Here is a 16,185-nt window from a genome sequence, read left to right on the forward strand (position 1 = left end):
ATGCATAAATTTAGACTCGTGGGATGATGACTATATCTGCATGCAAAGCAGAGTATTCCCACTGTGCGCGGAAAATCCTACAGAAATCCTCTTCAAAGCTGCACAAACGCGGCCCTTTTCATCTATATTTTAACATGCATAAAACACAGAGGTTCTTCCATTCTGCAAGATGCGAGCGCCTCATAATCAATAATGCCCGGCGCTGTAATAAGGAGTCGCTGTGTGTTTAATTTCACACGGCTTTCTCTCTCGGGTTTTTTGATGCGGCGCGTAAATACACTCTCCGTCTCCATCCCTCTCGTCTCCTTTCCTGCAGCAGATGGCCGGAGAGGGTTTGAACAGTTGGGACTCAACGTCGGGTAATTGTTATTGCCGAGCTGCAAGCAGAAGGATGTGCGGCGGTGATGAAGTGTTATGGCGGCGAGGGCTGATACTCGTGGACCGGGGCGCGTGAATATGCATTATGGCGGAGCAGAAGCTGCACTAAGAGCCATCGCTTTAAAACACTCGTTCTCTCAGCCGGGCTCTCCGGATTGCTCTCTCACGTGGACACACACTCTCTTGGCAGCATCTCTGAAAACACTCCACGCTCACACACTCAAGGACACGCTCCCTCTTGCTGTCTCTGCATACAGCAAGTGGTCGAGCAGGAGGAGGAGGAGGAGGAGTATTTCCAGGATCGGCCCCCGGGGCAGCTGATGGATGGATGAGGTGTCTTTTTAAATTTAGGTGCTAAAGAATGAGCTTAGAGGGAGAGCGGTGGCGGTGTGGCGGTGTGGCTGTGAGTAGATTAATTCTAAACAGGATGGAGGGCAATAGGCCACAGAGAGGCTTTTGGCACCATCAGTGGCCTGATTTAAACAGAGCCTCCCGGCCCAAGGTAGTGCCACTACATCTCCACTTCATAAAACCACCTGCACCCCCCCCCCAGTCGCTCGACATTATACAACCCCAGCCACCTCTGCAACGGGCAGGAGAGGAAGGAGACGGGAGGGAGGGAGGGGAGGAGCCAAGGAAAACATCTGTGTCACAGAAAAGAGGATGTGAGCGTTTTATTCTCAAAAGACTCCAAACTATGTGTCGCTAAACTCTTGCTTTCCACTCGTGGTGCAAACGTTACGAGGTCATGAGTGTGTGTTTGTGTGTGTGTGTGTGTGCTTCTCTCATCTCCCTGAGCGCTGACCTCCATTACTGCCGGGCTGACCCTCCTCTCCTCTCCCGCCTCGTCGTGCGAGAGTGTGCGCACGCATCGAAACCGCATCCAAATTAGCTCGCTATTAGGCCTTCCGCATTTTTCACATGAACTAATCAACCCGGCTCGCTCAAGTCCACATATTTGCCAACACAAGCAAATCAGCACTCCTGCGCGCCGCCGCCGCCACCTGGGAGCCGTTTGTTGTAAAGTGTGTGTGTGTTTGGCTGTGTGTGTGTGTGTGTTTGCATGTGTGGGTTTTTCTAGTTTGGGGGTGTGTTTGGAGCCGGCTGGAGTGGCTAGTTTCCCAGTGGCGAGGCGTGAGCCTGCCTTTAGATTGCTGTTTAACAAGCCGGCAGACAGAGCATATTGGCTCTGGGTGGACTGAGACCCCCCACTGGGAGGAACAGGGGAAGAGGAAGAGAGGGGAAGGAGGAGAGGAGGGGAGGTGGACAGACGTCGCGGGGACACAAGTGGCGAGGAACAAATTGGACGGGAAGGGAAATAGAAGCCGTTTTTGCATCTATAAAAGTCAGAAAATACAAAAGGAATACCCATCACAAGGATTTTTGCTTCTGATCAATAGCAAAATAACTATAATATAACTATTCTTTTAAGCTTAACTGCAGGAGAGGAGAGGGAATAATAATTATTTCATAAAATGGGAGCAGTATAACCTTAAGTACATCAATATAAGTTTTATCTGGGATAAAAATAAACTTTTCCACACTTTTTTTTGGTGGAAGGAAACGGTTAGTTAGATGAGGAGGTGCATTCAGAAAGATTTAAACAGTTGGGCAAACGGCCAAAACAATATTGAAGATGAACTACTATCCTATTGTGAAAAACGTGGCGATAAGTAAAGCGCGGTGGGCAAAGCAGGATGGGTAAAAAGAGGGGAGGAAGAGGGGAAGAAGGTGACGAAGATAAGGCGGGGAGAGTTGGCTCGGTTCCCCTCCCTCCTCTTCTATCACTCCTGGATTCCAATAAAGCCATATCTCATAAACAGGTGCTGTTTTTTAATAGAGTCTCGTTCAATACATGCCCGTACCGCACAGTAGAATTCACTTTATTACCAGCTCTGACTGAGACGGCACTCCCGGGAGGATTTACCACCGAAAGCACAATCCCACAAAAGTGACAGGCTCCCATGTCTTCGCACACAAACCCGCAAAAAACGACGGACAAATACTCACGTCCATGAACTCCACGTTGGCTTTCGGACCGGTGGCCTCGTTGAGGATTTTTATAGCCACGGGGATCTTCACTGTCTCACCTTCTGGCACCCAGATGCCCTGAAATATACAAGTCATCACCATAAATGCAGCTTCAATGAACACCCAGGCGGGGCGCTGATGATTCGGATGGGTACTTCCTGTGCTCACCGCCGTCTACTGTCCGAAAATTTAAATAAAAAATGATCCCGCTCACTGTATTTAGCCTAAATGGACCCAAGCAAAGATCATAATACGGCTATAAACGGATGTATGCAGATTAATTGTAGTAAAATATAGCCGTAAAAAGCAGATAGGTCCATCAATACTGTAATTGAGAGGAATTTAAAGCTGGAGGAGGAAAACGCAGTGTTTATTCAATGAGTGGTGTGAATAATTTTTTTTTTTGTGCCAAGGGCAGAGAAGTTGGCAAGAAAACAGCAGTTTCCGTTCCGGGTCCTTGATCCGCCCTCGGCTCGCGTCTGTCAGGAAAACACTGGGAGATGTTTATGCTTATTGTTTAGGTTGTCAAGCGCCGCCGTTCCATTTTATTTATGATCAAACCACGTCTGAGTTGCGTTCTCCACCGACTGACCTTGTAGACGGTCCCGAAAGCTCCAGAACCCAGAATCTTGACCCTCTTCAGCTCCGTCTCTTTCAGGATCCGCAGCTGAGCCTGGTTGGGGGCCGTTCCGCTGGGGGTCAGCGGCTCCACCAGCTGGAGAAACACACATTTCATACGGTTAACTGTATAAACACTCCTCTTTGTAAACCTGAAGTTACCTCTTCTCTGCTCTCTGAATGCTAAAAAGGGTTTCTTAAGAGCGAGCGGAGGGTGGTTTATGTGTGGAAAGAATACACAAGCAGCCAAAAACAGAGACTGTCCCGTCCTGATAGTCCTGATTTTGGAACACACACACGCTCTATGAAACACAAACCGTTCAGTTGTGCGAGCGTGCAGCTCTGTGGAACCTGGCAGTTACCGGCGTGGACTGCAGCGTGCCCGCCGCTAAACAAATCACAGCCTGGTGTCAGCTGCTATCACAGCCGACAACGAGAAGCAAGCTCACCAGCTGTGCACATACAAAACAATTCCAATCCAAGGTTATGACAAGCCTCCTCCGCGCTGCCTGGCTGCCAGCAACAGCTGACACCGAGCAGCATCCCGGCAGCTGGCCGGCCACCCACCCGCCTCGCCACTAGCCGCCCGACAAAGGCCCCGGCTACTAAATATAAAAGAGCAGGAGCTGGCACCTGTAACCGGGCAGTGAGGAGATCTGAGCCTGGGGGGGAGGGAGGTGCAACACACACACACACACACACACACACACACAGGAATATGGCAGCCGTGAACACATGCGGATACATGCATGTGCAGCACACCGATTCACAAATATTGACAACACATGCAAATCCGCACTCATATCAACATCCAACACACAGATGGGAGCACATATCTCACACACACACACACACACACACACACACACACACACACACACACACACACACACACACACACACACACACACACACACACACACACACACACACACACACAGGAGGAGTCAATGCCTCTGATCAATACATGCCTTAATGAGCCGATCAGCCTATGGGCTCCCTCACTGGCCGCGGTTTTGTCGGCGGCATAATCTCCCGGCTCAACCACGGCCATCAAACATCGTAATGAGACCATATATCAGTCGGTCAGCCGTACAAGCGCGCTCACTTAATGTGATATAAAACCATCAGCACAATGGGACCGGCCGCCGCACCGCCCGGGGGGGGGGGGCGCTCAATGGATGACATTGCCAGCAGCTCGCCCAATGACACGTCGTTTAATGTCTGCGGTTTACGGCCAGGGCCCGAAGACGCAGTGCGAGATCTGCCGAGACGCCTCTGCAGGAAGCGGGTCGGCAGACGGGGTAATGGACAACGTCGGCTCACTCCCAACTCGTCAAGTACGGACGCTTGGTCAGTGGTCCTTCGCTACGACGCTATAGGGGCCCCTTTAATGTCAGCTTTGGACGAGTAGTGTGAAACAGGAGCGGTCTCCGGGGTGAAAGTCCTGTGTTGGTTTGACCCATTCACCTCCACAGCCAGCCGCCCCGTGTGGACGAGACAGCATGACTCAGCGATTGTGTAATAGTGAAAACTTAAAAACCTATCCATCTTGAAATACCTGTTTGCAACAACAGTAAAAAAAAACAACCTTTTTCGATTTATTTCAAAGGGCAGGAATGAGACAAATAAACTTCTCTTATATAAAGTAAAAAGTTACACGAGAGGGAAAAAAAAAAAATAGCACAGAAATACTTGAGCCACAAATAGCAAGGATTCTGTCTTGGCACTACTTTCTAGTAGAGAAAGCACACTTAAAGCCTCTGAGAACTTCTTCTTCACATCAAGTGCATTTAATATTTATAACTACGGTAAATATGCAGCAATCAAGGAGCTGAGCGGCAACGAGCTCGGCTAATCTGCTTCAGCACTCGGATTCATCAGATTTGATGGACAGTGAGGAAAAACACCCACCAGAAACTCTCAGATTTACTTTTTAAACCAAAACTCTCTGCCTTTTCCCGCCTTTTTAACATTAATATGATATGAAATCGCTGGTAATAATAATTCATTTACACTGTATTAATCCGAGCCAAGTCTATTATGATTTTTGTGTGTATATATGTGTGTTTGCATGGGTTTGTCGGTGTCCACACAGGAGAGAAGCGAGGTGACGGAGCAGCCGTTTGAGCAGATGGTGACAGGCTGTAGCTGTTATTGTTTCATTAGGACGAAGCAGCGCCGGACTGATGAAGGGAGAGGAGAGGTCTATTAAATAAAATGCACAACCATGGCCTCCGAAACTCTCCCGAGCTCATCCTCACTCACTCACACACACACTCGCCACGCCACTTTATTTACCGGCTAATAATGCACCTTGCCTCCGCCAAATGAACCTCGCCGGTGACTCGGGCGCGGCGGATTCGGCTGCTTCATTGGACAAAATGAGCAAGCGCCGTTGGAGCCTTGAGCAGGAATACGTTGACAGAATTATTCTGTATTGACTAAGTAAACAATGTCCTCAAACATGCAGTTGCACTGCGAACCCTCTGGCACACACTTTAATGCGTTTTTACCCAAAGCAATCACATTATGTGGAGAAAAATGGCCGGTATCTATTTTTGTTGATTTTCAGATTTTATTCTTCAACCACCGTTGAGGGAAATGTCTTACTTAGTACTTTTTTTTATTCCTTGTGGAACATGACAATATTCCACCCGATTAAGTTTCGAATACATTTTTTTTTTCCAGTAAGTTTCAGTGATATTTCCACTAGCTGGAGGCACGTCAGCTCTCCCTCACACCTTCTCTCCATCCTGAATCCGGGATATCTTGATGGCCTAGTAAAATGTTCTCGTGCAATTCTTTGTACACTGCAATGACAATGAGTGAGCTCATTAAGACCATTTGCACATGATAGCGTGGAAGCGTGCTTATCAGTATGCAAGGGCATTCATTCTTGGTATTAGCGAGCCCATCCCAGCAGCAAGGAACTCACTTCCTCCACTATCTGCCTCTAAGAGCAGCCTTTTCCTGCACGACTCAGCTACTAAACATGGAAGTCATCCTCTGTGAGACCTGAAGATGTTGAAGCTGCTTTCCTGAAGTATAGTCATGTGGCCCGCGGCTGAAAAGAAAGCGTGTTTTGACCGCTGGCACCGAGCCCAACACTCTCTGCTCTGCCGACACCTGATTAGCTCCCGATTGGCTGGGGCCGATCTGATCCAGCTAATCAGGTAGCGCAGTGTCGGAGCTGTACGGGACCAGCTGGGCATCCCTGGTTTAGACAATCTGCAAACAAGCCTGTCATAATAACCCGTGGGGGCACAAAAAACTGTGTTGCATCCAAAACTACGAGCAGTCAAAGTTGAACCAAGGAGCTCACGTCACGCCTCTCTGATATCCAGCCATATCTGGTGTCTTTTAACTCAAACCTTGACTTAAATCCAGCTGGGCTGAAGCTGCACACGTTTGTATTGACCACCCGGAGCCCCCCGATCAGCCGGCCTGCCCTGGAGTGAACAACGGGAGCTGTCCAGCTCCCCTGCATGCTGAAATCCTTCGGAGGAGAGCGGGTAAGCTGCGTGGGAGCTGTCCGCAGCCTGTGGTGCTGAAACACTCACACGGCCCCGTGTCTGTACAAAGCAGCTGGAACAGGACCTTGGGGGGGAAGGGGGGAAGGGGGGGAGGGCGATTCCAAGTGCATTAGTGCTGCTTCATTGGCCCGGGGTCGAAGTTCAAGGCCTCGGGGCGCGGCGGCGGCAGCGAGGGGACTACGCTGTCGGTGCTGCCTCTCCCGACAAGCAAAGCAATTTGTTTTCAGGGGCTTCCTTAAGAGGCACCACAGTGGGAGACGGGCTTATTTTTCATATTAGTTCATGTTTCTTTCAAGGTGAGACAGAGAGGGGGGGAGAAGGGGGGTAGAAGGGGGGAGAACAACAAAAACAAAGCTTAAAAAATAGAAGAATAAAGGGCTTTACTTACAAAGGAGATGGATAAATGAGAGAGAGACAGAGATCAAAATGGAGAATACAGAAATAAAAGAATAGAGGGTGAGGACGGAAGAAAAAGACAAGAGACGGAATATTAAAACAAAGAAAACAATAAAGAAATGAAATAGTGGTGTGTTTTGCGAGTCAACACAGCCTTCACACGTGTCCTTGATATGGAAATGTCAGCCCAGTGCTCAGATCACGCTTTGACAGCGCGCACTGGAGGCATCTTTTTCTTGTCTGACACCAGAGGTGAGCTCTCTGTTTATATAAAGCTGTGGCAGATAGGGAGAGAGAGGGGGGAGGAGAGAGGGGGAGTCCCTGAGCCACCGCTGTCCCCAAAACCCCTCATCCAGACAAGCTTGATCTCCATTCACAGACTCTATTATTCGTTTGAATAGAGAATCCACATTCGCCGAGCCGTCCCAAAGCCTATCGCACGGTTTCATCAGCCAGAAAGAGCCTGTGGAAAGTGTGATACAGGCTAGCAGTGCAGATTTTTTTTTTTTTTGTATGGTGGGTAGGTGAGCGTGGAGAGCAGCATTCAGATGGAAAGCAAACAGGAGTGTGAATGCACATATTCAGATATTAAAAAGGGAAGAATTTACATTCCAGAGGGATGTGATGAAACCAACAGCTTATAAAATGCATGTTGTGCCTCCTCCAGGCAGTATGACCACCACGGTACGACTTACACAGATTACCACGGGCAGGTTAATGTCACTTTGGACCGCCGATCCACAGCTTTGTTCCTCGGCTAATGCTCTTACACAGGATGACCTACGACGACTGGGCAGGTTCATGACCTGCACTTAACGAGCGGTCCGTCTAACCCGCGGGCTAACACACGGGCTCTGAAGATTTTTATGTCGTCTAATTACTTCTACACCCCGGTTAGGACTCCTGGAAGGATGGGGGACGTTAACTGGCCTGGAGTCGTCCAGCTTTGAAGGAGGACAAATCAGTCGAGAGGAGATGCAAAAAAAAAGCCAGCCTCTCCGTCTCTGTGACAGTACATTAGCGAATCTGCTTGGACTGAAGACTTCCCCCCCCAGTCAAGAGGCTGTCGGAGCAGGGCCCGGCTGATTAAGATGGATGTGTGTGGCGGGGATGAGGCTGAATCTGCCTCACGGCTGCCCTCCTCCCAATTCCCGTCTCTAGCCTGACAGCTGTCTATAACGCTGCTGCCTCTACCTGTAAATTATACTAATGCGGACTGACAAGCAGCCTGCCCCACTCCTATGGGCGAGGCCTCTCAGACGACCTGCGGCGGTGACGTAACCGCCGGGCCACGCAGGGGGAAACGGCGTGTAGCAGCACAGGGGTGATCCCCCTGCACTCACCTACACCTCAAGCCTCCACTTTCTCCTCTGAATATAAAGTCTGATGCTTCCCAGAAACCCTCCTCAAGGCCAGATCGATAGCCGACGGCGGCACAATGCGTGGTTTTGGCCGAGCATCACAGCACAAGGTTCAACGTCTCAAGGTTTGCTTATGAGTTTGGTCGGCATCCCTTTGGATTCACTGCAACTTTGAGGGTAAAGGGTTTCTAACAAACTCAAAGAAAGTGGAAGAAAAAAAATGCACTTATAAGAGCAGAAATCCCATCCGAGTGTCTAATTGCCTTGTTCATCTTTTGTCACATTAATAGTAAGGCAGGCATCTATGAGGAAGCTCGTCCCAATTTCCTCTCTGGGATCAATAAAATTCATTACAGCGTCGTCATTCCTCCGAAAGCTATTACCAATTTATTGTGGGGATGCAAATTCATTTTTTCTCCTCGATCTCCAAATCTGTACCCTGGGATACACATGAACGCAAGGCGACAGAAGAAGACCTCGGACCTCTCACCTCTGTCTCCAAGAAGCGCCGCAAGGCCCTCTTCTTCTTGATGCTCTTGCGCCGGACGGACACGGCCACGCTGAGCGCCAGAATGACGATGATGAATAGGCCGCCGATAACGCCGGCTGCTATCAGTGGCGTCCTGTAGAGACAGAAAGAAACATAAAGAAACCAAAAGGCACTTTGGGAGAAACATCAGCGGACGCTGGTGAACCTGCTGTTGGACCAGAAAAAAAAACGTGATGTTGGGAGAATTTACACAAATTTCCAGGTGACGGCTGCTTCCATTTCCACGGGTCGGAGGAGAAAGCCTCCGAGGCTTTTGTGGAGAAGCTACAGCTTGCCTCTCTAACGCCGATGCGACACCTCATGCAACCATTGCGGAGATTGAAATGTATTTCTGTCTGCAGCGCGTGATGAAAAATAATAACGGCTGTAGAAAAAAGTAACCGTCCTTCTGTAGGTGAAGGCTTTTCAATCGCCACTGCAATATAAATAACTTATTATATTTGATATAAATGGGAAACTTAAGTGCCAATTCTGAATCTTCTACTCGAGTGAAGCCTAGAGGTTGCAAGTTAAAAGCTCTCAGTCTCCACTAATGATGGCACTAATGCCTTTGCCATTTACATACCTCTTGCTCTTGTTATGCCACCACTCAATTATGTCCTCCTGTTACTTTTCCTTCCCTTCACTCTCCCCATTACATCCTCCATTCCCACCGTGAATCTTCACTCACACATAGAAGAATTATAAACCTGTTTGAAAGACACAGCGCGTCTACCTGATACTTCAGGTCCCCAAACTGTATTAGATGTAAAGGCCATTAGCAGCTAATGGAAGACTTGTGTAGCACAAAGCTATGGTGGAGCGAGGCGCCGCAGCTTTTCGCCCTCATCGATCGCGACAAAGCCCGAAGAAGGGGGAGCTTGAGATTTACAAAGAGGCTATAGGTCTCGACATAATGAGATATACAGCCATGTGGTGAATAGTAATGCAGCGGTTTGAAATGGATTAAACGGAGACGGGGAGGGAGACAACAATGGAGGGAACCATATACAAGGGGGATTTAAAAGACAGCAGAAAGATGAGAAAGGAAGAGAGAGTGAGACAGCTTCTCCAATTAGGAGGAGAGGGTTTACAGCGGGAGCAGGCGACAGGAGGTCACCCGATGAGACGGGGGAATGATGCCACTGTAAGAGAACAACTCTGGGAATGGAGATTCAGCAGAAGGGGGGAAAATCAAAAGGGCTCGCTTCTGGAGCTCTAGTCCCACTTTTTAATGGCTGTGCTGGTTTTGGTTCAATTCTAATGAGTTCGACTGTTAAAAATTGTAAAGATCACTTGTTTTCATGGTTTTCTTTTAATAGAGTTTTTGTGTCCTCGGGCTGATTAGGCTCACAAAGCACTTTTCCTTGATTGACCCTTCACTAAGCCCCGCCCCTTGCATAAATATTAGCACATTTTGGGAAAAAAGAGAGAATTATAGAGGAGAAAAGGGTCGTATAGGAGCTAAAGCCTCCTAATGACAGTGTTGAATGAGCGCAACGTTTAACCACGACACTCTGTTTGACAAATATTAATCAATTAGCCCACAAGATTGAGACCGGAACAAAACATTCTCCACTTGTCCATCAATTATAAAAATACAAAAGTGACTGCGCTCTTGTTAATGAGCATCATGGGGAGCTTTAATGAGCAGTGGCAGGATCTGATGGCGGTCTAACCTGTCGCGCATCAAAACGTGTAGCCGGAGATTTCTTACCTGTCCATCATCCCGACGCAATCTTGGAGTCTTGGACCGACGCACCTGCAGGGGCAGACAAACCCGGAGAGATCATCCATTAAGTCGGGGACAGGTTATGAGTGAACCTGGTGTTGTCTTCAGTCAGCTGTCAGCGGGCAGGGACCCGCGGAAAATTGGATCCGCGACCACGAGAATGTGTATGACAGGAAGAGGCGCTCGGGTGGGGAAACATTTTCGGATTGAAACCTCTTCAAATGAACATCCTCTACAGGAGAATATGGGATTGTACATCCTCATCACTCTGCTTCACTCCAACATCTAAGCCAGCTTTCCATAAAGGACTTTTTCAGAAATAAAAACGCACACTTTTCTGCAATTTCTTATATTTGGATGACCAAAAATCAACTTTCCCTTCAATTAGACGGAGAGACTTCCCCTCTCTGATTCAGCATCTCTAACATCTTCACCGTCTCTCCGAAATAAAAACAGATGGATGTTTCTTTTCCCGACCGTCTCGACAATCAAAGCGGCTGCGACGTGGAGCCGATAACACGCCGATCAGAGACAAGGGGGAGTTTTTTGCATTAGGTAAGCAGGAAGTGATTAGAGCAGACTGTTGGTTGCTCATTAATTCCAGCTCCTTGAGCGGAGGACTTTGAACAGCAGGACAGACACAGGGGAACGGTTTCTGAATGCTCATCTCTGTGTGTGTGTGTGTGTGTGTGTGTGTCGCGAGCTGCACGAGCACACAAGACACAACAAATTACACAGCAAATCAGGAGAGCGGGCCAACTTTCGAATTAAACCGGTGACAACTGTGGCTCCTCCAAAGACGCTTTGTTGTCAATTAAATGGTGCAACAAATAGCTAATTAGCGATTAATAAGTGTTGATCCAATGCGGTGTGTGTGTGTGTGTGTGTGTGCAGATGAGCCACATAGTTTCCTTCCTGGAGAACAAAGGAGTTGATAGGCAGGTAAACACACATTTTTCACCTATTGTATTGCTGCTTTTGGATAAAACTACAGTTCCCACAATGCTTAGGGCGACGTACCACTTACCCCCTGTTTTTTTCAGCCTATACTTTCAATTAAAATACCATTAAAAGAATTCATTCAGTCTTTGAGACTTCTACTTTAATCACTTTTAGCCAGATAGTAAATATTTACCAGCTGTAAGAGTACAGCTCTGTCCCCGACCCTGACCTTTGACCTCTGTAATGTCTCACTCATGGCCTCAAATACCCAGACTCGGCTCCCATCCTGGTGTTGAACCGGAGCACCCTGCGGCTGGAGGGGCAGGCTAAGACGACAAAGCGTGACGGAGGTGTTGTCATGCCGACGACAGATTAGCGTTCACAGAAACCGGCACGTGTGAATCTGTGTGAGGGAAAGCTATCTCTGGAAGAACACTTTTCTCCCCCCCCCCCACCTAAGAGCTCCTTCACTCTGCATTAACAACACTTAAAGGCTAGCTAGGGTAAAAAGATACGACCTCCCGCTACGTACAATAAGTCCCTCTGATCATATCTCCAGCCCTGTTGCTAGGATTCGGCGCTCGAGAGATTCTAGAGACCACCGATCCACCTCAGACCCTCGCCCACCATCTCCTCCAGTCGTGCACAAAACACCTACTGTTCCCTTGATGCTTTGGTTGAGAAAGGAAAAGGCCAAGGCTCCAGTTCAAAGGCACAGCCATGCTAGCTTGAAGACATACAGCTAGCATGTTGCTACGTGAAGAAAGTATCATGTTTGTGTTCTGGTTAGAGCATATTTCTAATAAAGGAATAATGTTATGTTTGTTACATCTTCATATTAGACTTAGATTTACATTTATTAGACTTAGATCACACATTACATTTGCATTATAATCTCTTAAGTGGGCCCATAGGCTATGAACATAAACCAATATTTGGCCGTAACTTTACTTATTTACACGTAAAATCATATTTTAAGGGGGGACTTTGGTCCTGCACTGTATTAATGGTTTTAAAGGCTGCCTTTAAATTTAATTATAGAGCAGCAGATGCAGAAATACTTTTTGTAATATATGGGCACATCAATAAATACTTTTAAATAGGAAATTAATCGTTGATGGCACATGGGGTTTCCAAAACAACGTTTTTCTTGCTATTTCTTACTATTTTCTATACCTGAGGATAGCTATTTACAGATATTCTGCAAAAGTAATAATAATGCATGCAAACTGTAAATCAAATATGCATTTTTTAAAAGTTGAAGTTAAAAATTGAGGCTTCTTTTTCTAATCATTTTTTTTGCCCAGTTGGAGCTCAGGGGGGGAACTTTTCCTCCAGCACATGTTGTGATTTGTGACTCACTGTGTTGAGCCGCTCTTTGTTTCAGCCAGAATAGCTTGTACCTTTCTATGGAACCTCGGGCACCTCATCCACCTACTCCTTCACTTGCAGCCCTTATCTTATTCACGCTGCCCCCCCACAGCTTCATATCTCCCCTCTGGCTACTGTCACTCTGCACCCATCCCTTCATTTATAGTTCATCTGCACTATTCTCCACATGGCCTTCAGGGTCAATGCATTCTGCCTCTGACTGGAGAGCCACCAAGAAGCCGGCTACAGGTCGGGGGAGTGTGGCGGCTGCAAGATAAAGCTTTTTTCCCCCCTCCTTGGGAGGGAGGCGGCCAATATCCAAAGCAGTATCTCCTCACAGTGTTTTAAACAGCATAAAAAGCACCTTGGCCAGAGGACGCTCATGAAAGTCTGAAGGCGAGCAAACGCTTGAAATGGATGCGGTAATTCCGACACTCATCTTTATGTAGCATCAGTCTCTTACCCCTGGGTGCAGTTGGCATGGCAGGGATGACACTCGTTGTTGGCCTTGGCGTACTTGAAGATGAAACTGTTGGCCCCTTGCAGCCCGTCGGGGCATTTCTCCACACAGTTGGGTCCATCTTTGAAGTGGAGGCATTTTACACATTGGTCGGGGCCCTGCGAGGGGGAGCGGAACACGGAGGAGGGAGATGAGAGGACGGCGGAGGACAAGAGGAGAATAAAGAAAAGGGAGGGTGAGAAACAGAATAATGGGAAATAAAGTTAGGGACGATGGAATGGAATAAAGCAGGAGGTAGGAATGGAGATATAGGAAAACGGATGAGAGGAGAGAATCGAATTGATCAGAATCAAATTCAAACGTGGCGGATCATGTCAATTTGTCGACCCACCTGAATGCCGTCCGGTGATTTATAACGTTTTGGAGCCAAATTGCCGAGAGTGTATTCCGCCGCGCCGCGGCGCAAATTGGCAAAACGCATATGGAATCAGGTCGTGTCAAAGTGCGGCGCATTCGAATGTGATGGAGATGACAAGTGGTGACTGAGCACGAGCTCGGCTGCAGCGGGATGATGAATAAGTAAGAAGGATAGAGTGTGTGTGTGTGTGTGGAAACTGACTCCGTGTGTGTTTGTGCGTCTTTGAAGCGATAACTGTGTTGACTTAGCGGAGTGTGAACTTACACTCGTGTGGCGTGAAAGTGTGTGTGCGTGTGTGTGTGTGTTGGCACTGTTGTATTTTGGGCGCTGGGAGGTTTTGGCGGCGCGCTCCGTTGCTAACGACGACCGCGGCGACCTGACGGACAGCCTCTCACAGTTTGACATATGGAGACACTCGCCATCAATAAACATTATTCTCACTTTGCGTGTGTGCGTGTGTGTGTGCATGCAGATGTCTGCATGCATTCGAGTGTGCGCCCGCGTGTGTGTTTGTGTGTGCGAGCGCCCTGCGGATGATTGACTCCGGTGTTATTTACTACTCAGCTGTGACCAGCATCTCAAAGTCAGCCGCCTCTCTGTGCATCCTTGAGGAGTCTCTCTCTCTCTCCCCCCCCTCTTCATCTCTTATTCACTGTCTCTCACTCCAGGGACAGTCATAAAAGGTTACTCACACAGCCACTAAATTCCACAAAATAAGCCACGCGGCGCGTTTTCCATACAACTTTCTGCGATGTAAATAAAAAACGGTGGTAAAGCCCCTAAAGGATAGAAGTTAAGACGCTTTCTGACATCCCTTCTCTGTGACACACTCAAAAAAAAAGATTAATTAATTTTTAGCAAATGTTTCTCAAACTGAAGCATAGTGTTCCACTTATCCTAATATATGTAAAAAATTCATGCATTTTTTCGGTGACATTTTAAAGGGAATTTTCAACATCCGAGACTCTAAAAGTGACTTTACGGGAAGGTCGGATGCTAATCTCATTTTGCTGTTTTCAGCGTGTGTGCGCTTGCCAAAAGCATGCCTCCTAAAGCATCCACAGTGGTTCATCCTTCCCTCCCATTAACCTATCATTCACCTTTGCAAACACAGCACTTACATCTCGTGGACACAAAATAAGTTGCGAGTGGCTTTAATCTCAAAGTGAAAGGGGAAGTTTTATGTGTTTGAGGAGGGTTCGGGAGTGTCTTACCTGGCCAAGGCATGTCATAGTGTTCCCATCCATCTTCTCACACTGACTATCACACTCCAGGCACACAGATCCATTGGCAAATTCACGCACTTCCCTGATGGAGATAGGGAAAATCGAGAGAGAGGTGCATGTATTATAGATTTGAGCGCGTACCCACATTGAAATATTGATTAAGAGCCTGCTGAGGGAGGATTTTGAAGTATGCTGCAGCACAAAACAGCCTTTTTTGATTTTTAAAACCAACATGTGATCCGGCAGCAAGAAAGCAAGGTTAAAGCCTCATTTACTCATGGCCGTCTCCCTGATTCCTAATTGCACTGACTGCTGGAGTGGCCTCTGGTGGAGGGGCACGCAGGGGCAGCTCGCTGCCTGAGACTATTTGATCAAGTTAAAGGCTTAGTTTGGTCAATATGCTAACAGAGGAGGCCCATGAATAATGAACAGCTTTTTAAATCGTGGGCAAACACGAGGGGATGCTTGGGAGGGAGGAGGAGAGCTGGTGGGAGGGGGAAGGATGGCAGAACGAGGGAGAGGGTGAGGGTGAGGGTGAGGGTGAGGGTGAGGGTGAGGGGGAGTGTACACAGATGAGGGAAAAAAAAAGCTTAAGGCAGGATAGCATAAGAAAAAAAAAAAGATAAATCAGAGGCCTTTGCTTTAATCTTCTAATCAAATCCAAGAAACATTGCAGTTTGTGCAACTGGTAGGAGCTCTGCCCGACTCTTTATTCAGCCAGTTAGCGCAATGCGTGGAGCTCATGATGGTTTTGTTTTCCCATTTAGACATCTGGAGGGATAGAGACAAACAATATTGGGTTTTGCACACTGCAATTACACAGACACGGGCAGAGCGGCGCCTCAGGCCATACTGCCGAATCCCTATATGTGATCTGCCGATCTATAAATTCCCTCCCTTTTGTTTGTGTCAGAATCAGCGCATTATCTTCCGGTTTTTTTGAAGCGCGGGCGTCTCTGGTGAACCTGTCAATAACGACCGCCGCCGATCAAAAACACTTTTCACATCAGAGGGAATCGATCAGCCGATGCAGGAGACGGACTCTCTCAGAGGAGGATTCACCCCCGTTACAAACATGCACCCGTTCTCACACTGCTGAGATAATGAGAGTGACTCCGTGCGTTGTTTGTTATTTGCATGCGATGCTACCGGGGTTGGAATACAGATTCAACAGATTCCTCACTCTT

The 16,185-nt window shown here is 47.8% G+C and overlaps 1 protein-coding gene across 1 annotated transcript in view; it reads right to left on the reverse strand.

Moving 5' to 3' along the window:
• Positions 1–16,185, reverse strand: part of LOC311009721 (receptor tyrosine-protein kinase erbB-4-like) — a 159,184-nt gene that overhangs the window by 26,179 nt on the left and 116,820 nt on the right. Inside the window, exons 14-19 of the mRNA XM_084004070.1 lie at positions 14,987–15,080; positions 13,358–13,512; positions 10,567–10,611; positions 8,811–8,943; positions 3,002–3,124; positions 2,389–2,487 (exon numbers count right to left, since the gene is read on the reverse strand). Of these exons, the coding sequence (XP_083860196.1) occupies positions 2,389–2,487; positions 3,002–3,124; positions 8,811–8,943; positions 10,567–10,611; positions 13,358–13,512; positions 14,987–15,080 (649 nt within the window). The remainder of the gene's footprint in view (positions 1–2,388; positions 2,488–3,001; positions 3,125–8,810; positions 8,944–10,566; positions 10,612–13,357; positions 13,513–14,986; positions 15,081–16,185) is intronic.

The sequence above is a fragment of the Eutrigla gurnardus genome (assembly GCF_963514095.1).
Source record: "Eutrigla gurnardus genome assembly, chromosome: 24".
Lineage (NCBI taxonomy): Eukaryota > Metazoa > Chordata > Actinopteri > Perciformes > Triglidae > Eutrigla > Eutrigla gurnardus.